Source organism: Ostrinia furnacalis, unplaced genomic scaffold (assembly GCF_004193835.3).
Source record: "Ostrinia furnacalis isolate ACB-3 unplaced genomic scaffold, ASM419383v2 OfSCF1638, whole genome shotgun sequence".
NCBI classification, from domain to species: Eukaryota; Metazoa; Arthropoda; class Insecta; order Lepidoptera; family Crambidae; genus Ostrinia; species Ostrinia furnacalis.
Window position 1 is genome coordinate 206,365 of NW_021131877.1, and position 22,965 is coordinate 229,329.

At 39.0% G+C, this 22,965-nt stretch overlaps 3 protein-coding genes and 1 pseudogene across 8 annotated transcripts in view; all 4 read right to left on the reverse strand.

The window, feature by feature from the left end:
- The window catches only part of Drak (Death-associated protein kinase related), a 152,989-nt gene extending 148,589 nt beyond the window's left edge, over window positions 1-4,400 (reverse strand). For all 6 annotated transcript variants that reach the window (XM_028305132.1, XM_028305131.1, XM_028305130.1 and 3 more), the window contains exon 1: window positions 3,837-4,400. In XM_028305132.1, coding sequence (XP_028160933.1) covers window positions 3,837-3,982 — 146 coding nt within the window. In that variant the 5' untranslated portion in view covers window positions 3,983-4,400. The remainder of the gene's footprint in view (window positions 1-3,836) is intronic.
- Window positions 4,401-5,219: 819 nt separating this feature from the next.
- LOC114353248 (glutathione S-transferase 1-like) lies at window positions 5,220-7,751 on the reverse strand (annotated as a pseudogene).
- Window positions 7,752-7,890: 139 nt separating this feature from the next.
- Window positions 7,891-8,926, reverse strand: LOC114353249 (DNA-directed RNA polymerase III subunit RPC9-like). Its single transcript, XM_028305165.1, has 2 exons — window positions 8,770-8,926; window positions 7,891-8,248 (listed from the first exon to the last, which is right to left on the reverse strand). Exons 1-2 carry the CDS (start codon window positions 8,848-8,850, stop codon window positions 8,153-8,155), a joined length of 177 nt encoding a protein of 58 aa, XP_028160966.1. The 5' UTR covers window positions 8,851-8,926; the 3' UTR covers window positions 7,891-8,152.
- A 7,251-nt stretch (window positions 8,927-16,177) lies between these two features.
- On the reverse strand, window positions 16,178-22,133 carry LOC114353264 (uncharacterized). The gene is made up of 5 exons (XM_028305182.1): window positions 22,073-22,133; window positions 20,998-21,104; window positions 19,977-20,145; window positions 16,524-18,773; window positions 16,178-16,227 (listed from the first exon to the last, which is right to left on the reverse strand). Exons 1-5 carry the CDS (start codon window positions 22,131-22,133, stop codon window positions 16,202-16,204), a joined length of 2,613 nt encoding a protein of 870 aa, XP_028160983.1. The 3' UTR covers window positions 16,178-16,201.
- Between the last annotated feature and the right edge of the window lie 832 nt (window positions 22,134-22,965).

The window sequence follows — 22,965 nt, forward strand, 5'->3', positions numbered from 1 at the left end:
TATTTTTGATAGTTACGTTTATGGCGTACGAAATAAATCACTAACTATACTCTAATCGCCGAAATTATCTAATCGTATTTTTATGTTCATAATAACAAATTGTAAAAAGAAATTATGGAAGAAACTCGCATATCCGGTTTCGAAGTGGCCATGCCTTTTACTCCGCCACCAGATGCTACACAGCCTTTGGATTTTTGTCCTTGGTAGAAGGTGCTGTGGAAATTTACAGTTTGAGAACGTTGTAAATGTCTGACATATTAAAATACTGTTTTAACTGATACATCTAAATAGTTTCAACTAATAAACAGCATTCATTGCATAAAACGAATGCTTCCATTGGATTATTGAGGCATTGTTACATTCAATATAAATTCACAGCGACGTAATAGTAAAATCTGTCAAAGTACGCAGCGCAGCCGGCAGGGGAAATGGATTCGTTTCACAAACCAGCGGAACCCGCTCCGAACCAGTTCCGATCGGCCTCGGCGGGGCAGGGGGAGGCTGAACAGCGACTATCGCACAAAAAACTGCAATTAGTCGGGCGATTGAAGTCGACGGCGACGACCGATAATGGCGACGTCAGCGCACAGCGACCTTGCGCGTCATTGCGCCAGCGCATGGAAAGATCCGCGCTGCGCCATGCCATGTGCGAGCTGGTGCCACTTGTAAACAAATGGATGATCGAACTAATAGGGATGTTTCCTGGGTATAAAAGCAAGAGTTTTAATTAGTCCGTCAGTTAGCTTATCAAAAACTACTTAACACGTATTTTTAACTTTTTAAAACTAATGAAAATGTAAAGAGACAAAGCGTGCCAAAGTTCTAAAGAAAAGGCCCGTGCCGTCAGTGAGTGCGTAAAATTGCAGCACTTTGTGACGTCGCGCGGAACTTCAACGCACTATTTATAACTTTGTAATTATTTCTTTGATTGACAATTAAAAATATACGTGTCCAATATTTTTTTATATTGAAATTGACGGACTAAAAATTTTTTTTAGGAAACTAGCCTATTGCTTACTAGATAAAACAAACAGCAGGCAGCTTAATTGAAGCAACACAGTTGGGTGCTTTCATAGTAACATAGTTATGGCAGGTCCAAGGTCCAACAGTATCAGTTCAGTAACAAAGAATATTTTACTCATTTCTGTCATTTTCAGTATCAATAACCCTTATTTNCAGTATCAATAACCCATATTTAATAAATATGGAAACCTATTTTAGATAGAAACAGTTTTTTTTTTATTTAAATCGAAACACACACAACCTAAAATTTATTTATTCATAAACATGAATAGGAAAACACTTTAATTAAGGTCAATATGAATGAATCATCATATTATTTGATGAGTCCCTAACCTGTTCTAAGATGAACAAAAGTGGCATTTTGAAACTTGTGGTTATAATTTATTAAATTGTGTTAATAAATAATAAAAGCTAATAAATTGTAAATACATTTTCATTTCAAACTGGTTTGAATTGGTTAGTAGAGACAGGAAAGTACGTTTACATACAATATTTTTCAGAGAGCAGACGTTGCAATTTGTTCAGGTGATAAATGAATAATAAAGAATGACGGAAAGACTCCAATTCTATTGTCCTACCATCATAAAATTGTACAGCTGATCGACTCTACAATTGCATATACAATTTATAAATTGTAATAAATACCTAGCTAGATAATAAAATAATGTGTGAATAAAGAAGTTCAATTCTATAATGGCTGAAGTTTTTTATTCTATTTACATTATAAATTTAATTGATGTATTAAATTTTATCTTTTTTATTGGACAAAGTATCATGTATAATATAAGTTGTATTTTATTACTGCTGTTTTTGTGCAATAAACTTTTAAAGAAATAGTAAATTATGAAATTATTTTTGGTTGAAAAATACATTTGTTACTAAGTCTAGTCAGGAGAAGAAAAAAAAGTTATTAACTCAGAAAGTTAATAAAAATGGTCAGGGCCGNACTCCATTTAAAAAAAAAATAGGTGGCAGTAGCGGCGCGGCGCCCCTATTGTCTTGGCGCCTGTGTGCGCCGCACACATCGCACACAGGGGCGGCGCGGCCCTGAAAATGGTGCTTATAAAGCTGTAGATATAAAAAATACAAAAGATTTATGTACTCAGTATTTAATCTTAAATATGTACTTTACCTAGGTACAAGTTTATTGCAATGACCCCTACCAGACATGTTATATCTAATTTTACATTTCAAATAAGTTATCAATTGAAAACAAAGTAAAAAATACACAAGAAATGAATTAACAGAATTACTTCTGGAGAACTAATTTAAATATTATGTAAGATTATGATGATGCCATGGTGTAATATTAATCTGCTGTCAATTAGATAATATGATTATGACCTATTCTATGTAAACTTAGTCACTACATTAATTAGGAATATGTAATCACCTAATTACCTGGCAGAACCTGTCCAAGTGTCCTTGGGGCAAGTATCAGACAGGCATATTCATACAGCAAATCTACTCAAGTAGGTACCTGTTCTAATGATTATTCTTATTGTCTTAATTGTTCAACAGCCATATCAACTAAGTGGCTCATTATCATATAATTTACTAGCTTTCCGCCCGCGGCTTCGCCCGCGTGGAATTGTGTCTGTCACAGAAAAACTTTATCGCGCGCGTCCCTGTTTCAAAAACCGGGATAAAAACTATCCTATGTTCTTTCCCGGGACTCAAACTATCTCTATGCCAAATTTCATCAAAATCGGTTGCGAGGTTTAAGCGGGAAAGCGTAACAGACAGACAGACAGACAGACAGACAGACAGAGTTACTTTCGCATTTATAATATTAGTTGGGATAAGTGTATTTTAATTATATATAACAAAGCCTTATGCAAAATTTTTGCTACTTTGGGATACCAAATCTAACATTGAATAAAAATTAATTAAGATTGATAGGTGGAAAAATATTGAAAAGTAAAGATTATGTGTCAATTTTGTTTTTAGACTTACGTCTTGAAAAATATTCCTTATCTTATTCCTCAAGAGTGCAAAAATAACCAGCTTATCGTACATTATCAAGCCCCTACATATTCATCACTCCACTTTATCAGCGACTATGTGATAAACATTACCTGATAATGTAGAAAAGACATCAAAAACAATGCCAGTACGTATAATAACATATTGTCTCCACAATTCTGCTGCATAAACCTATTGTATTACTTGCTCTGTAGCATACAATGATAGTGCTTAGCCAAGCGAGTCCGCCATATTATATAAGCTATCAACATTGGCCATGAAATGTCTGTTGAGTATGTATGTGCTCATGTAATATTTTATAACTTTGTGTTGGCAGCCTTATGATTCAGCATTATGGCTCTAAAAGAAAATCATTAGGTCATTACATTTTTTATTGCTGAGAAACTATTGAAAATTTTGTTTCTCTAGGTCAGCTGTCTTTAGTAAACAATGTAATTTCGTTGACTAACCACATTACAGGACTACAGGTGTATTGTTTAAAAACACCTAATGAATGGATGAAAGTAAGATGTAAAAATATTGTAATTAATTAGTTAGCAAGTTAGATTACTGGCAAAGAGCAAAAGAAACCTGAGCTGCTGATTACAGCTATTACCTGTGCATGTTTATTTATTTTTTTACGAATAGCACAAATATTTAAACGTTTTCGTTTTAATTATTCGTGAATTCGAAACTGAAAGTGCATAATTGCATAGCAAAACATGATATCGTAAAATGCGTGAGCATGACATACAGCATGAATGAAAAAATATTTGACACTTGAGTTGACGTACGCTGTCGGGTAGGTACCTACTGCTGGAGAGTGACAGAGAGGGCATGAGACTGACCTTGCGAAGGGTGTCTGCTCGACGTGGTAGACGTCTGTGATGGGCTCCGAGCGCATGATGCTGTGCAGGCGCTCCTCGGGCAGCTCCAGCAGCCCATCGCTCGCTGTCTTAATGTCAGCCTTACTCAAACCACTTAAAACACTCATTTTTAAACGTGTAGACGACTAAACGACCGAATCGGAAACTGCGATTCAAACTTTCAAGTGTCACTAAACTATTCACAATAGTCCTTACAATCAACAAATACACTTATTTATAGTAAAAAAGCATCAGTTAGGCCACATGAAACATTTTAATGCCTCCGGTTTCTCAAAAGGTAACAGAGTGCTCTCCCATGTCATTGCGAGAAGCGGTTACGGTTTCATTCAAACGCTCCACTGTAAATCGACACGATTATAAAACAAACATTTGTATCACTTCATCATTCGTCGCAATGAAAAGTAATAAGTTGTTTATTTACACACGCGTTTCGGAAAAACTAATAATTGACAAGCGCGGCGGGACAGCTGCGCATCGACGAGTCGACCGCACTTCGCCGTACACGTTTCTGCCGTTTGGGGCAACTTAGAGAATGCATGCAACAACCATTCAAAATTCCTCAGACGTTCTAAGTTCGAAAGTTGCTCGGCAAGGACACAACGTCATGTAACTTGGAAGTTCGGACCGCCTCGAATAGATGTCGCTATGTAGATTCTATGTTTATTTTGTGTAAAAAGACGACAATACGATTAAATACAGTATTTATTGATGGATTACGTACACAGTTAACAAATTAGGTGATAAAGCCTCAATACGCTAAACACTATTTTATTGTTCTGAAACATAATCTTAAAATCAAAACGGAAGGCTTTGTGAGTCGACTACTAGTGTCATCTATTGGATTAGGTTCAGAAAGTAAATATTCTGTTATGGTCATTTTAAAAAAGCTCACAAGATGGCGCTATTACCATCTCGCTAAAAATTCCGTCTTTTATTACATTATGCTAGCCGTGGAACTAGCTATGGAAGTAATTAACTCAATTTAATTTTCCTGTAGATAATTGTGTAAAAATACGGTTTCACATAACTACAATACATGTGTTTCTCAAAGATTATTCGTATCCATAACCATAACTTAAACAACGACATCTATCGAGACACACATTTATGTGATCATGGGATCATGGTCTACTCAAAGCAACAGGTAGATTTCCGGAAAACTTAAATCAGGAGCATTAAGTTCAAAATAATTATGTATTGTATTGGAATTGAATTTTAATTATTTGGTTCCGTTGGACCGACTGCATACCTACTAACTAACCTTCCAAAGCTCGAAGTTCCAAAACTCTTTGGGGTTTCGAAACAATTTAATTAAAAGTAACTAGATATAAAAAAACAGCAAAATCATACATACATTCTATATTTATTTCAAAAATACTCTTGAACAGCATGGCAATAAAAATATTTATTATAACTTAAAACTTCTTAAATTTTTCTATGACTGCTGCTTCAACTTCTGCATTTCTAGAGCTCTATACCAAAACTTTTTTAAATACGACAATCCCTCAGCGTTTATATTTTTGAAAATTGGCAACTCTTCTAGTTCTTGGATCCAGTCTGCAAACCGAGGGTACCTGAAAAATAATAAATTAAATTATTACGAAATAGTACCGTGTTACCACAGGCAACCCCTGGGTCAGAGTTGGGAGTGTAGATCAAATCCTCAATTTGCCTAGGAAATGATGATGATATAGGACACTAAACATCTTCTTGATGAGAATGATGATTAATTACCTCATCATCCTCAGTCATAGGGCGTCCACAGCTGAACATAGGCCTCCCCCAATGCTTTCCATGTTGCCCGGTTGGTAGCGGCCTGCGTCAATAATGAGCCATGTACCTACATGGCTCATTATTTTTTTGCCCTGCCATATAATTTTTTTGGAGTGCAATTAATTGACTTGCTGACTCAAAGCGCTCAGTACTCAAGCAGTGGCAGGCATGAACAATCATAAAATAATCAAGGGGTTTCATAAACTTGGTTTTGGAAGATTTCATACAAATTACTCACTAACAGAAACCCCATCCGGGGGAACAGGAAACCCGCGTTGAAGAACAGGGCCTGGCCCTGGTCCACCAGAGCTCGCGCCTTATGCTCGCTTGGGTACCTACAAACGCTCGCGGTGTTCGCCGCCATAGCTCGCGTGCAGATACTTCATGATTGCGTGGCTGATAACAAAGAATAAAATCATTCAAACCAAACAAAAAAAAGGAAGAAGGACGTAGGAGTGAATATGAGAAGACAGTTTAAGATATTAGTGGGATGCGCGGTAACGAACGACTACTGCGACTTACCAACATCCATATTAGCGCAGCTGCGGGAAAAGTTTAATATTATTATAATTATAAGATTTTAAACTTTCGCGTTCCATTTCAATTAAAATAGTAAGACACGGGTTTTAACGCGACGTTTAAGGTTAATATTACTATAAAAGTAGCTAATAGAAGTTATTAGGACGTACTAATCTATAAAAAAATAAAACAATACCTTTCTGACAGGATGAAGTCTCCATCTTGCAACACGGGCACAGTTCCCATTGGATTAATCTGAAATACATACGAAAACCATTTTTCAAAACTACTTTTCACTCCCAAACAAAGTCAAAAATATTCAGTTCCAGAGACTTTAAAAGTGTTAAGAATTTTTTTGCTGAAGTAAGAAGTGCACTAAAAATACTTGCAAGCGCAGGGAAGCTTCTAATTATTACCTAAGAGAAAAAGTATAAGGGAACTCTGGTCTCCGAGAATGCAAAATTGCGCAAATGCAACTTTATGCAGGCAAAAGAAGTGTTTGAATATAAATGCTAGTCCTTTATGGCGCAAGTACACTACGCGGGCAACTCATCGAGACATTGTGTAAACACGCACTTCGGTTAGTTTCGCCGTGCGTCGCCCATACTTCTTCGCCTTACGGGCTTGCGCTTTGGTCAATTTCCCGCACACACTATCATCATCAGCTCCTCACCTTTTTGTACTCCTGAGACTTGTGCTCTCCCTTCAGCAGATTGACCTCGCAGCACTCTATGGGCAACTGCAGGATGTCTCCGAGCATGAGCACGGCGCGCGCGGGCGGGCTGGCGATCGCTCGGTACAGCACCAGGCGCGCCATGATTGCTCAGTTACTAGTAAAAGTAAATAACAGCACATCGGAATTAACAGTAATTCAGCGGATTAAGTCCGTCAGAGGCCCACCCCACCCAGGGCGACAAAGCTAAATGAGGCCCCCCAGCTTTAGCGTATCTAGGGTTCTTTTTCCGGTAGTGCCGGGGCCCCTGAAATGTCCGGGGGGAAGGGGGCACCATTAGTAACCCAACATCCTTCATCCCATCCTGGGAGTAGTTTAAAGTCTTATTTGATCAAGAGAACGCGGAGGAATTTGGAGCCCCCCAAAGACCGGGGGCCGGAGGCGGGCCCCTTCCGCCGCCCTGTTAGTCCGCCACTGCAATAATTAATTCAAACCATATTTAACAATAGTAGCGCCAACCATATTTGCGCTTTGCTTTGCCCCCAGATTTTGTTGCAATTATTGCACCCATTAATGTGCCACAGATGTGACCTTGAAGTTGTTTTTCGTACGATGGTGAAACTATGCTTAAAACTATTCAATCTCTATTATAGCTGTTTTTGACTGAATACCTAGCTGACTACTGAGCTTTCCCCAAGAGACAAAATATTTAGGGTAAATTATTTAGTACATATTCCATTCTAAAATATTTTTAGGCTATGTTGTCTAGATCTAGTTTAGTCATAGGACTCTTGGTAGCTGAGTCGGGACACGCATGTTATCTAGATTTAGGAATAGATAATATAATAAAGGTAACAATAGTAACAATAGACAGAAGCAAAGGCACAAGTACCAGAATAGGAAGAATGTTTACTACTGAACCTACAATACATCTCAAAGAAAAATAAAAACCCTTAATTTTTACATCACAAAACATGATTTTATTTTACAATTTAAAAATACCTTACACTAAAATTTTAATTTTAATAGTGCGTTGATTACATATTTACGTAAGCAAATGTTATCACTATGACGTTATAGGGTCAAATGGTCAATATCAAATAGTCGAATCTAATGCTTGATAACCAACTTGAAAAGAAAAAATATATTGTTATTTAATGTGCTTGGCGGCATTGCCGCTAATGGCAAAGGCCTTACGGTTAAAATGTATATCTGGTTTAGTTTATATCAGTGGTATAAAAGCATCCGACTTTATGCTAATTAATACAATTTATGTATTTATTTCTTCCGGCTCATCAGCCTCGTCCGTTTGTCATATGTTCTCACTCAGTGGCAGGAACTCATTGGACAAGCTGATTATTTTCCTTACGTCTTCTTCGGATAATCTCTCCTCACTCTCTTGTACAATCTGAAATCAAGTTAATATACAATTTTAATACACAAAGGCCTAAGCTTACTTTGAAATTCTGAAAAAAAAATTAAAAAGAATCTGTACAAAGAAAGTAATAAATACTAAACTGTAATAATTGAAATAAATAAACATATTTTGCTTGCTAATTTATTATACTGAGTTGCCTTAGTGGAATTCCAATCTTTTTACTGATTTGCTACAATTTTTAACACTTTTTTTTTATATTCACAACAATATTTCTAGCTTTTATGGGATTTCTAGCTAATTGTGCACTTTGTGCTACCTTATATGGGAATTAGCATGATACTAGCTACAGCTTACAAGGTTAGAATCTGTTAGCATTTCAAATGAGGAACTCAGATTGTGGAGTTTGAGTAAGCCAAGGCATAGAACATCGATTTTTCATCGGCCGATTGTTTACCGATAGGCCAACTAAAAATCGGTGGTCTGCGCGTAGTCTAATACCAAGACTTTTTATTATTCATCTTAGTTTTGCAACATTTAGAGAGCTGCCTTACCAGCTGGATCTCCAGTTCAGTGCGGGGAGGAGTATTCACCATCATAAGTTTCTCAGTTTTGGTCAGCTTGAAAGCCTTCATCGCCTCCAGAAACTTTTGAATGGCTTGGGCACTCTGGTTCTTACAATCTGAGTTTTGTAAGAAATGAACTGTCTGAAAATAGAAAAGGTTCATCAGATATTAAATGAGCATTAATTGGATATTATATTAAATAACTACATTACTATTAATTTACTATTGCTTAGAAATTTATCTGATTTACTATGCTAAATTACCATGCAGGGTGTCCACTGCAAATGTTCGAAAAAATTCCCTGACTTTTCCCTGACTTTCCCTGACAATTTTTTTAAAATTCCCTGACCAACTATGTATACAACGTGTCCCAAAATTCAAGGACAAGCCGACGCCACAGGACTTTAGGNTAATGAGTAGGTAAACATTATCTATCTCTTTTTTCATACGTCACCATGGGTAAGTTAGAAAGACATAAACAGCTGTTTGTCATTAATGTGTCGATTTGATATGTATTTTTGTATACTTACCTCAAAATGTTAGGCGAATTAGGCTACTTCAGGAAAAAAAAATATTAGGCGATTTAGGCTACTCGGTAGGAAAAATTAGGCGAATTGATTTAGCTGATATCTGGCAACCCTGATGGGGCATTCGAACGTGGGCCGCGAGATACAACGCCATGAGCCGAGAGCCTTCTAAAGTATCAGTGTGTTGTGTAACTATGATTCATTGTTTGATTTGGCAAATTATGGTATTGGTGACCGTACCATACCAATCTTGATGACGGAGGACGTTGCTTCCCCGTTCTACCTCAACATTTTTGACCTTCGGGAAACATTAATGCTGATCAATAGAGATCCAGATGCTTTCAACCACTTCATGGCTCCACTCAAATTTTGACAATTAATGAAAGGTTTGGGGGAAATATGGCTCTTACTAAAGGGATAACGCAGCGCCCAAAACAAAGTGGATGCGACCTGTTATATCCGGTATATGTATCCCTTATTGCTGCCCTAGCTGCCCATCCCGCCATGTCAGCAGTTTGGCATCCAAAGCCCTGTTCGAGTCGACAGTCCGTGTACAGATCTAGAAACCGGCGGTTGCTCTCGGATAAATAATCCAAAAATCTATTCTAAATCAAGTTCGAATTAAAAGTTGTTTTCAATTCCCCGCGTAACAGACCGAAGAAAACAGACGATCAATTCAGAACAAAAGGCACAATATGGCGTTAAATTATATGTCGTCACACTAAAAGGATGACGCAAAAAATGCACATGTATTGTGGATCACAGGACTTTGCCGTGCCTCCCCATCTGAACAAAAACCAACTTTGTTATATTCAGGTAATTAAACAGTGTCTTTGTATTTAAGACATAGAAGACTTTCGGTGTAAGGGCCTCGTGCAAGAATTGCGCCTCGGCAAAGTACGGAGTGCAACGCCGGGACATACTGGCTAGATTGTCGGTAGCATATTGCTAAGGTGGTCACAGACGCAAACATTCCGTATCTAATTGCTAAGACAAGAGACTATAAAACCCTCCTAACGCAAAGGTTTGAGACCGAAATCCTAACTTGTGTTTTTCTAACCCAAGATTTCCCGTTGTACAAATACCATAAATATACAAAACCAATAATATTTGAAACTGAAAGTGCCCTGGTGACCACTCTTATTGAATTCGACGATGACAGAGTGTTGTTTTGTGGGCGGCCGAATAATTAGACAACTTATAAAGGGAATAAGGCATAAATATGGCGTTAAATTCTGGTGCTCTTAAGACACCGACAATCTTTGCCTACATTAGACACCAGTCTCCCATAATCTTAGTTGTATTTTAATAATAATCTAGTTGTACCAAATACACTTTAAAATTTGTACTATGATAATTGTGGCGAGAAAATCGGACTATGGCTGCTTTTACCAATGAGGAATATGACGATATCATTTTCATCCAACGACCAGCACCAGAAAAGTAGCTCGAAATCTGAACATTACGCAATAGAAGGTGTGGAAAATAATGAATGTAAATAACAAATACCCGTTCCACGGCACAGGTGTGCAAGGTCTGGAGGAACAAGATCCATTAAGAAGAAACCAATTTTGCCGTTTCCTTCTCAATGGAGACATTGAGGATGAGTGGTTTTTAAAATCAATCCTGTGGGTGGACAGATGAAAGCAAAATTTTAGAAGACTGATCTGTTTCTGAAGACACGTGTCATGTTCGAGCAAAACGCACCACAATGTCAAAATGTCAGAGAAATTAATTTAGTGATACTATTGAATAGAAGACGGTCACAACCAAAAAACGCCGTCACTGGCATATTTCCTGTACTTTTCATACATTTTATATGGACTGGCCGCAAACGGTTGACGAAATTTTCGAACAGATCGTATCGGATAATGCGGAGTCCAAGACGAAATAATTTCAGGCGAAATAAACTGAAGTAAACAAAGTGTGATCCAGAAAATGATCTATTTGACGAAATCTTCGAACAGATCGTATCGTATAATGCGGAGCCGCAGACGAAACATTTTCAGGCGAAATAAACTGAAGTAAACAAAGTGTGATCCAGAAAATGATCTATCTAACACCAATAAAATTTTTACTGGTACTATAACGATATTTTACATCAGTAAGCAGTCCCTGCCTGCTCGACTTAAGGTGCTAATATAACCTCAAATTTTAACTAATTAAACCTCAAAAACCATAAATACCCACATGGGGGTAACTGTAAAAGGGGGTTAGTGGTAAAGGGGGGGGGGGGGATCACGACTGAACCCAGGACGCGTGAATAAAATTATTTTTATTCATAATAATTACCAAGTCATGTAAAGAACACACACAGTAGTTAGTAAGTGCCTAATAAAAGTTTTCATTCGGTCATACGCAATTATTTTTCTTTAATTTAGTAACTTAAAATACTCAAATAAGTACCTACTGCTGGATAGGTTCTAGAATTTTTTTTTTTTTTTATTTAAAAAAAAAAATAGCCACGCCGGCGCGCCGCACAGTAGTTTGATATTAAAAAAAGGTGGACATAGGATCGAAAGTCATAATTTCACCGAAACAAAAATTGTTTTTGATAGCATTTTGAATGCTGATCAACATTTGTCATTATGCATTTTTCGATAAAACGAGCCTTTCATGCTTAAAAAAAATATGACAAGAAAATTTGTATGGCGAAAAATCTTTTTTATTTTTTTTCTGGCTACTGTTGCAAACTGTAGTGGTCAAACCTTATGTAGTCGTAAGTACCTATGGTACCTAACATTACTACATAAACACTTTTTGCGGGCACGCGCGGCCAAGCGAGTAATGGACATGCAAAATTTTAAATATTTTTATTTATTCATTATTGATTTTAATGCACTTAAAGTAATTATTACTAGATAAATGTACTTAGTCTAACTCACTACAGCCCCCTATTACCTCATTTCACGCTAAAACCTTTCAAACTAGAACCTAAGTTTGTAGGTACTAGGTAGTCTAGTTGTTTTTATTGTCATTATAATATTCACTACTGGTCTACTGGTTATCGTGTAAGATAGATTAGGTAGATATCAACCCTTTACTTAGGTATATACCTACTTCTTGGCACTTATAATACCGACATACATGATTAAAAAAAGTCTTCAAGCAAGAACCCTTGACTTCAATGGTTATGAAAGATTGTTTAACTTTCTAGAGTAGTCCTGAATAGATCCTTAAATCATTTTGACTGTCATAATCGATTACAGTAGGTAGTGGGTTCAGTAAGGGTTTCAACCCATATAGTAAACAATACATTTTTATGGCTCTCCATTCAGTTAGTCAAATAATTCCATCATAAATGGAAATATCCGTAACCCTCTTCTACACATTATTCATCATCCATCATCATTTCAACCATAGAACGTCCACTGCTGAACATAGGCCTCCCCCAATGATTTCCACAATGGCCGCTTGGTGGTGCCCTGCATCCAGCGCCTTCCTGCTACCTTTATGAGGTCGTCGGTCCACCTTGTGGGTGGACGTCCTACGCTGCGCTTTCCGGTACGTGTCCAGAACCTTGCTGCCCCATCGGCCATTAGTTCTGCGTACTATGTGCCCTGCCCATTGTCACTTTAGCTTGCTAATCCGTTGGGCTATGTAAACGACTTTGGTTCGTTTACGGATCTCCTCCTCATTTCTGATTCGATCTTGTAATAAAGAAATACCGAGCATAGCCCTCTCCATAGCACGTTGTGCAATTTTGAGCTTATTTATAAGGCCTATATTGAGAGGCCACGTTTCCGAGCCGTATTGCCACACATTATTGCAGATCCATTATGTACACCTCTACCTATAGTTTTATATGCCAGCTAACGTACATAAAAACTGCTGATACATGGTGCAGATAATGTGATAACATTTTGGTGTACTGCAAACCTGCCTATTGGATTCTTTCGGAAAAAGTAAGTATGTGAGTGACTTTGATTATTTTGAACACTCTGATCAAGATAAGTGAATAGGCTAAAATATCTTTTTTTGATTGTTTTTCGAACGAAGATAATAATTGAAGACATGAATGGAAGAAGGTGATAAATGTCGGATTTCAGATTTTTCTCAGTTCGATGATTGGGTAAAGTTATGCTTTATGTTTGAGGCTACTTATAAAGGTGTTATGTACGTTATCTTTTTAGACGAAGGGAAAGAAACTTACACCTCTTTAAAGGAACAAAAAAAATGAAAATTTTTGCGAAAGTATAAGACTATTCAACAGAAGAACTGGAAATTACAGTTCTATCAAAATTGAAACTATCCCGCTACCTACTGTAATCGATTATGACAGTCAAAATGATTTAAGGATCTATTCAGGACTACTCTAGAAAGTTAAAAAAGCTTTCATAACCATTGAAGTCAAGGGTTCTTGCTTGAAGACTTTTTTTATTCATGTATGTCGGTATTATAAGTGCCAAGAAGTAGGTATATACCTAAGTAAAGGGTTGATATCTACCTAATCTATCTTACACGATAACCAGTAGACCAGTAGTGAATATTATAATGACAATAAAAACAACTAGACTACCTAGTACCTACAAACTTAGGTTCTAGTTTGAAAGGTTTTAGCGTGAAATGAGGTAATAGGGGGCTGTAGTGAGTTAGACTAAGTACATTTATCTAGTAATAATTACTTTAAGTGCATTAAAATCAATAATGAATAAATAAAAATATTTAAAATTTTGCATGTCCATTACTCGCTTGGCCGCGCGTGCCCGCAAAAAGTATTTATGTAGTAATGTTAGGTACCATAGGTACTTACGACTACATAAGGTTTGACCGCTACAGTTTGCAACAGTAGCCAGAAAAAAAATAAAAGAGATTTTTCTCCATACAAATTTTCTTGTCATATTTTTTTTAAGCATGAAAGGTTCGTTTTATTGAAAAATGCATAATGACAAATGTTGATCAGCATTCAAAATGCTATCAAAAACAATTTTTGTTTCGGTGAAATTATGACTTTCGATCCTATGTCCACCTTTTTTTAATATCAAACTACTGTGCGCCGCCACCACACCGCCACCACGCCGACCCTGACAGGTCGGCGCGCCGCCGCTGGGTAGCAGTAGCGCGGCGCGCACGTCTACTTCCGAATTATTAGGATATAATAAATGATATAATAATGCAATAAATGATTTTATTTGATTTAATTTCATGATGCGCAGCGGAAAGTTTTATTGTCGTTGTCGGATCCCTATGCGCATAGTGGAAATGAGTGCAAAGTATGATTTTGAAAAAAAAAATGTTAGCTATTAAACTTTTTTGATCTTGTTTAAAACGACATGATGCATTGACAATTCTGTCTCGGTTGCTATACCATCATGACTAATAGTATTATGGTACTCTGGAATTAGGATAGCCATACGTTTATGGTCAAGGCCAAATTGTATGTTAATTGGGTCAAAGAAAAATCGGATATCAAAATGATAGTTTCACTGGAAGGCAATTCCAGGTATACACATAAAAAGCGATCAATCACAGCGATCCTGAACACATACTTGTGGTACTCGATGATGAGACACACAAATATCGAAAGCCAGTAATGAGCATTATGAAAAAAGCTTTCACTGATTAGTGCATTGAACATTCATTCATGGTAAATAATATTTTTGAGAATTAATTATACAACAGAAAGATGATCGCCTGTTGATCAACATCTGAACAGAAAACCAGCCATATGCTCATAGTATACAAGATTATGCACAACAATAAACGCATTCTTAATTATTAATTTGCAGTCAGTTTTACTTATTTCATCATCCCAAAGCCCAACATTACATAACGACTCTGTCAGTTCTGCTCACGCTGCACTGAGCAGATGGTTTAGAATAAAAATAAAATAAAATAAACTAAAAAATTTGCGCCTTTCATGATAACCTGCAGCAGGTAAGAGAAGTTAGGCCCTGCCCATCTGGCAGGAAGAGTCTCACATAACCCACTGGTCGTCCCACCGGACTAGTGGGTATGCACTTTAATTCATTTGTGACGGAAAAAAATACTAAAACCATAATCAAAAACAATTCAAATACAATTTCTGATTTTAATATTGTTGTTTTTTGTCTTTCAGACAATGAGATGAACACCATGCCTAATAATAGAACAACGCTGGACTCAAGAGTACACACTTTTTTTGTGCCTCTAGGGCAAAACGATGACCAGATTGACTTATCATTGTTGAAAGAGAAAAAGATCCAAAATAAAATTGACACACATCAAGTGCCATCATGGCAGACAAAAGGCATTATTCAGGCTACTTCACCAAAAATTACCATACAAGAGGCGTTCCCGACCCCAAACGAAGGTCGTTTGGGTTGGGGACGCGACATTTTGCTGATGTCAACCACAACCAGTTTTAGGATGGGGATAGTTATGGTACATACAATGTACCGAAGAAATAAACCCGCTCATGGCATGGCGTGGCAGGTACAGTAACAAAATACTTGATAACAACCACAATAACAACTGCTTACTACTACCTACGCACTGCACAATAAAACGACAAGGTACAACGAAAAATCGTCACCGTCGAAAACATTAGGTACACCACAACAAAATCGGATATACGAAACAAACAACTGTTAGGGAGGAAACGGAACAAAAACTATATTCAATCCTATGATGAAGCGAATTTGCAAAATTAATTGAAATGTGCGTGCATGATGCATGATCCATGCATGCGCAATGCAAAAACAAAAAGAATAAAAGAAAGAAAGAAAGCAAAGCCGCGGAGCGGATTTTGACATTGACAATGACATCATTTGCCCATTCTCTTCTTCTTCTTCTTCTTCTTTTATTTTGGCCACAACTTGGTTTTGAGAACCACGATTTCGCCAATGTCACGTAATCAGCTTTGACAAAGTTTACAGGGTTTTTAAAATTCAAAAATGTTTAAGTTTAAAATGTTAAGCTAAATTATTTGTGTGAGTACCTTAAACAAAAAAGACATCACAAATTGAGACAACACAAATATATACATAATACCGATTAAAATAAATGGAAGAAAGAGGGTAGGAAGGAGGAAGGTTGGGAGGGGAAAAATAATTTGGATTACCTACAAACGAATTTTGCGGGATTGGATAAATTTTGATAACTGTTTTAAAAGCGGGGGATTCATTGAGTTTAATAAACATTTAATATTAGTAGGGCGAGGGACGCTTTCAGGGAGGAAATCTAATAAGGAGGAACCTACGTTTGGACAGTTGAAGAAAATATGATTAGTATTACCTTCGTCTAAGCCACATTCACACAAGGAACTATCCTTTATGTGCATCTTCGCTAAGTGAACCGGAGTACACGCATGACCAATTCGCAACCGACATATAATAGAGACAGTACTTTTAGGTAAGTGTTTATATTTAAAAAACCATGGTCTAGGGGGAATATCCTTCTGAATGTCTGCGTAATATTTGCCAGCCAACCTTTTTGAGTTGTCCCAATGTATTCTCCACGATTTATAGAGATGGGCTTGGGAGAGAGATGCAGCATCGTGAGAAAATAAAGAATAATGCTCCAGTGAACCGAAGGTTATGGCATGTTTAGCACATGAGTCGACAGATTCGTTACCCGGGATTCCTCTGTGACTAGGAATCCAAGCCAATACTACATTGATATCTTTCAAACGGCAATCGAAAAGGGCTTGTCTTATTTTTAGAACGGTGGGAAATTTTACTTTAGATTTGAAAGGGTTAGCCAGAATTGATTGGAGACAACTAAGGGAGTCCGAGAAAATTAAAACATTATTTAGTGAATGAGATTTCGCATAAAGTATGGCTTCTAGAATTGCTATTGCTTCACCGGTGAAAACCGATGTAACAGGGGGACATTTAAAACTAAGTGCGACTTTGTACACAGGTATCCACACTGCTGCGCCGACACAGCCGTCATCAACGAGCTTGGACGCATCTGTGTACATCGTGAGCCAGCCCTGCCAGTGTTCAGCCAAAATATTTCTGAATTCTTGAGGAGCTGTAGGAGAGTCTTTTGAAATACCAAAATTAAGGATAATAGGAGGTTGAAATACTAATGATTCGAAGCTGTTGGAGAAGAGGGGGGAAATATCAATTTTAGTAATGGGACACGGGAGACGACCAAATTTCTGGAGGCTTAGGAGAATGCAGGGAGTTTTTTGTGAAGATGATGGATTATTAGTAGAGGAGAGAAACTCGAGTTTTTCTATAAGAGGATGGAAAGCATTCTGAGCAACCTTAACGAAGAAGCGGTCGCTGAGATATTGTCTACGTAAATAGAGGGGAGGGTCAACGCACTCAACTTGTAACGCGTTTATAGGCGATGATTTCATGGCTCCCAAAATTATACGTAGGCACTTTGACTGACTTTTGGATAATTTATCGAGGGGAACTTTATTGCAAGGGTCCAGGAGAAAAGACGCGTAGTCAAAATGACTGCGAACAATGGCGTTGTAAAGAAGCTTTTGAGAGTAGGGATGAGCCCCCCACCAAGTGCCAGAGAGGGCGCGTATAACGTTGATTCCTTTTTCCGCCTTTTTAAGGATGTAGTTAAAATGAGCGACACCTGTTAGTCTAGTATCTAGGATCAGACCCAAGAATTTGACCTGGTTACAGCTGGGAATAGGATCACCGTCTAAGTATACCTCGATGTCTGGAATGTGCCGTTTCCGAGTGAAAGTAACGCAACAGCATTTCGGCACAGAGATGGATAGGCCGTGAGTCGTCATCCAGTCGCCGAGGTAGTTCAGAGCGGCATTAAGACGTGTGTTTGCCTGATCTATTGATTTAGATGTAATGTAAAGAGCAATATCATCGGCGTACTGTAGGATATTGCAGAAGGAATCCACAGCTTGGTCAAGATCGTAGGTGTATATGTTGTAAAGAAGTGGGCTGAGCACGGATCCTTGGGGTAGACCCTTCCAGAGTAGACGGGGCGGGGATGTGATATTTTGACATTTAATTGAAACAGATCTTGCCATTAATGAGTTACAGATGAAACGAACCAACTTCTCCGAGCCACTCAGATGTAGCAATTTTTGCCTGAGTACTGGAAGTAGGACGTTATCGTAAGCAGAAGAAATGTCCAAAAAAATTCCCACTAGGTATTCCTTATTTTTGAATGCCAATCTGATGTCAGTAGTTAAGATGCTTAGGCTGTCCAGAGTACTTAGACCTTTGCGAAAACCAAATTGAGACTTCGCCAGAATACCGCGAGACTCCACGAACCATTCTAGACGGTTTCTAATCATATGTTCCATGATTTTTAGAAGGGCAGAGGATAAGGCAATAGGGCGGTAGGAACTATATTCCAAAGGGTCCTTCCCTGGCTTCGGTATAGGAATTACAATTTGTTCCTTCCAAGAGTCAGGGGTGNACACAGGTATCCACACTGCTGCGCCGACACAGCCGTCATCAACGAGCTTGGACGCATCTGTGTACATCGTGAGCCAGCCCTGCCAGTGTTCAGCCAAAATATTTCTGAATTCTTGAGGAGCTGTAGGAGAGTCTTTTGAAATACCAAAATTTAGGATAATAGGAGGTTGGAATACTAATGATTCGAAGCTGTTGGAGAAGAGGGGGGAAATATCAATTTTAGTAATGGGACACGGGAGACGACCAAATTTCTGGAGGCTTAGCAGAATGCAGGGAGTTTTTTGAGAAGATGGTGGATTATTATTAGTAGAGGAGAGAAATTTGAGTTTTTCTATAAGAGGATGGGAAGCATTCTGAGCAACCTTAACGAAGAAGCGGTCGCTGAGATATTGTCTACGTAAATAGAGGGGAGGGTCAACGCACTCAACTTGTAATGCGTTTATAGGCGATGATTTCATGGCTCCCAAAATTATACGTAGGCACTTTGACTGACTTTTGGATAATTTATCGAGGGGAACTTTATTGCAAGGGTCCAGGAGAAAAGACGCGTAGTCAAAATGGCTGCGAACAATGGCGTTGTAAAGAAGCTTTTGAGAGTAGGGATGAGCCCCCCACCATGTGCCAGAAAGGGCGCGTATAACGTTGATTCCTTTTTCCGCCTTTTTAAGGATGTAGTTAAAATGAGCGATACCTGTTAGTCTAGTATCTAGGATCAGACCCAAGAATTTGACCTGGTTACAGCTGGGAATAGGGTCACCGTCTAAGTATACCTCGATGTCTGGGATGTGCCGTTTCCGAGTGAAAGTAACGCAACAGCATTTCGGCACAGAGATGGATAGGCCGTGAGTCGTCATCCAGTCGCCGAGGTAGTTGAGAGCGGCATTAAGACGTGTGTTTGCCTGATCTATTGATTTAGATGTAATGTAAAGAGCAATATCATCGGCGTACTGTAGAATATTGCAGAAGGAATCCACAGCTTGGTCAAGATCGTAGGTGAATATGTTGTAAAGAAGTGGGCTGAGCACGGATCCTTGGGGTAGACCCTTCCAGAGTAGACGGGGCGGGGATGTGATATTTTGACATTTAATTGAAACAGATCTTGCCATTAATGAGTTACAGATGAAACGAACCAACTTCTCCGAGCCACTCAGATGTAGCAATTTTTGCCTGAGTACTGGAAGTAGGACGTTATCGTAAGCAGAAGAAATGTCCAAAAAAATTCCCACTAGGTATTCCTTATTTTTGAATGCCAATCTGATGTCAGTAGTTAAGATGCTTAGGCTGTCCAGAGTACTTAGACCTTTGCGAAAACCAAATTGAGACTTCGCCAGAATACCGCGAGACTCCACGAACCATTCTAGACGGTTTCTAATCATATGTTCCATGATTTTTAGAAGGTCAGAGGATAAGGCAATAGGGCGGTAGGAACTATATTCCAAAGGGTCCTTCCCTGGCTTCGGTATAGGAATAACAATTTGTTCCTTCCAAGAGTCAGGGGTGATTCCCTGGTCAAAAAAATAGTTTATTAGTTGTAGGAAGTAAGATTTAGCTCTGAGGGAGGAATTAACTAAAAACGAATATGGCAATCCATCGGCTCCAGGGGATGAATCAGAGAGGCCGCTTAATGCAGACAGGAGTTCATCAACAGTGAAAGGGGAATCTAAAATACCAGTTGAAGCAATGGGCACAAAGGAGGAGGATGGGAAACAATCCATATAGGGAACAAAGGGAGGGGCTAATTTGTCAGCAAAGTCATCCAACCAAACAGAGGGATCATTTGAGGCGGGATTGGATGTTGAAAGGGATTGACGGTACCTTCTTATCTGTTTCCAAACCACAGAAGAGGGAGTCCTAGGTGACATAGACTCACAAAAATTAAACCATCCTAACTTTTTTTTTTTTGATAAAAACTTCTTTGTCTGGGCAGCTGTCTGCTGATAGTGCAGGTAGTTCTCCATAGTCATAGATCTATTATATTGTTTTTCGGCCTGCTTACGTCTGAGAACAATGGCTGAACATTCTGCGTCCCACCACGGAGGGGAGATCTTTTGAGTGGGTTTTTTTTGTGGAAAGTGTTCATCTGCTGACGACCGAAGGATGTTTGTAAAATTTTCGTATACTGAAATAGGATTTAAAGGAGTAATTATAGGGAGGGAGTCTAGTTTGTTATCTACCGATACGGAAAAAGCTGACCAGTCAGCGTTATTTAATTTGTATCTTAGTAGAGGAGGGGATTGGACTGTTGGGGATGATTTGTTAGGGATAGTGATCAAAATAGGGAAGTGGTCGCTGCCGAAAGTACTTTTTAAAACACTCCAAGAAAGCAGAGACATAAGATTGGGGGAACAAAAGGATACATCCACCGCGGTGGCCGGATTCTGAGATGGGGAGCATCTTCTAGTCGGGCAGCCATTGTTCAGAACGCATAGGTTAAGGTCGTCTAAAAGGTCTAGAAGTAAGGAACCTGGAGAATCCGTATGATATGAACCCCAAGCGGTGTTATGGGAATTAAGATCGCCCAAGACAAGAACGGGAGGTGGAAGAGCTAGAATAACTAAACGAAGTTCATTGAGACAGGATGAGTTAGGGCGGGGAATGTAGACGGATAGGATGGATAGGTCGAAAATTCGCACGGCCACGACATTAATGTCCTGGCTATGCGAGGGAAGAGGGAGTTGGGAATAGGAAAGGGAGCGCCTTATGAGGAAGGCGCTTCCTGCGTATCCATCATTTCTATCGTCACGGAGACATGAATAGCCAGACACACGAAAGTGCGATTCCGGAACTAGCCAGGTCTCCGAGACAGCTAGGAACGATGGAGAATATTTATTAATTAAATAGGAGATTTCATGTTTTTTCCGTCTAATGCTCTGGCAGTTCCACTGGACCGCCTGGATAGCCATTGTTGTTAGATAATTGAGAGATTTGGAAGAGTTTGTGGGCAACGTTGGACGGTATGTTATTTTTGTGTTGGGAAACAATCTGAAGGATAAGGGTTAGGACGAGGTCTAAAAGACCCTCGTCAGCTAACGGTGATGATTGAGGGGTGTTATTAAGGGCACAACCATTAGGGAGGCTAGAGGCACAATTGCCTATTATGGCCTGGTGCGCCTGTCTATCGTAACCTTTCCCTAAGGGCACGTGAGGGCGGGGAGAACGAGTAATGGTTTTCTTGTAGGAAAGAGGGAGGTGAGATGCTTGAGAATGGGAGGGTTGTGATGATGAGGGAAGAGGTTGAGGTGATGGGGATTTCGTGATGTCGGCATAAGACCTACGAGTTGCTGGGTACAGGGCCGAGGCCTCGGCGTAGGATATATTGTCTTGCGACATAGCAATTTTTATGGTTTTTTGTCTTGAGTGCTCTGGACAGGATTTGCTAAGCGCAAAGTGGGGTCCTGAGCAATGAATACAAGTTGCCTTTTCCTCTGTTACATCGCAACTGTCCGCTGAGTGGGGTTGTGTGCATCGGAAACATCTTGCCTTCGACCTGCATTGGGCTTTGACGTGGCCAAAGCGGCAGCAGTTGAGGCACTGGATGGTAGGAAGCTGATATGTTTCAACTGGGATGGAGTTGTGAAATAAGAAAACTCGTTTTGGCAAGACCTGTCCCTTAAACGTCACCACCACCGATTGAGTGGGGACCCAGGTCGCTTGTCCGTCTGTGGTCACTTTTCTGTTTAGGCGGCGAGCTTTAAGTAGGATGCCACATCCGTCAGGAATCGTCAGTGAATCCGCAAGTTCTTCCATTGGAAGATCAGAGGGAATTTGTTTGATAAGGCCCATACGGGTCACGTTGTACGTTGGGATTGTAGCTGAATACTTGCAGAGAGATAAGACCTCATTACTCAGGAATTTGTTTGCTGCACTAGCAGAGGAAAACTCGACTGAGATTCTATTTCTCCCAATTTTCTTTATGCCGTCGTTGATGACATCAGTGATTTTGTGGGTAACCAAGAACTTTCCAAATCTAATTGGTTGGATATATGTTGGGGCATTCGGCTCGGATTCGATACGGGACACGTGAACAATAAAAGGACCTTTGTCCAGGTCACTGTAGATTTTTGGGGAAATCACGAGGGATGGGTGCGTGTACACCGGTTGGCTACTTGGGGAAGACAATGGAGCAGAAGGGTTGTTGGAACGCTTAGCGGGCTCTGAAAGAACCTCCGTATCCAGACGGCGTTTTGTCGCGGCTTGGGAAAACAATGGCTGTGAGACTTCCATTGGAAAGGTTAGTCTATGGGTTGATCATTGACTGAAAAACCTTGTATTCATCTGAGAGTTGTGATATGTCGCTTCTCGCTTCAAACTAGTTCCTAAAATCT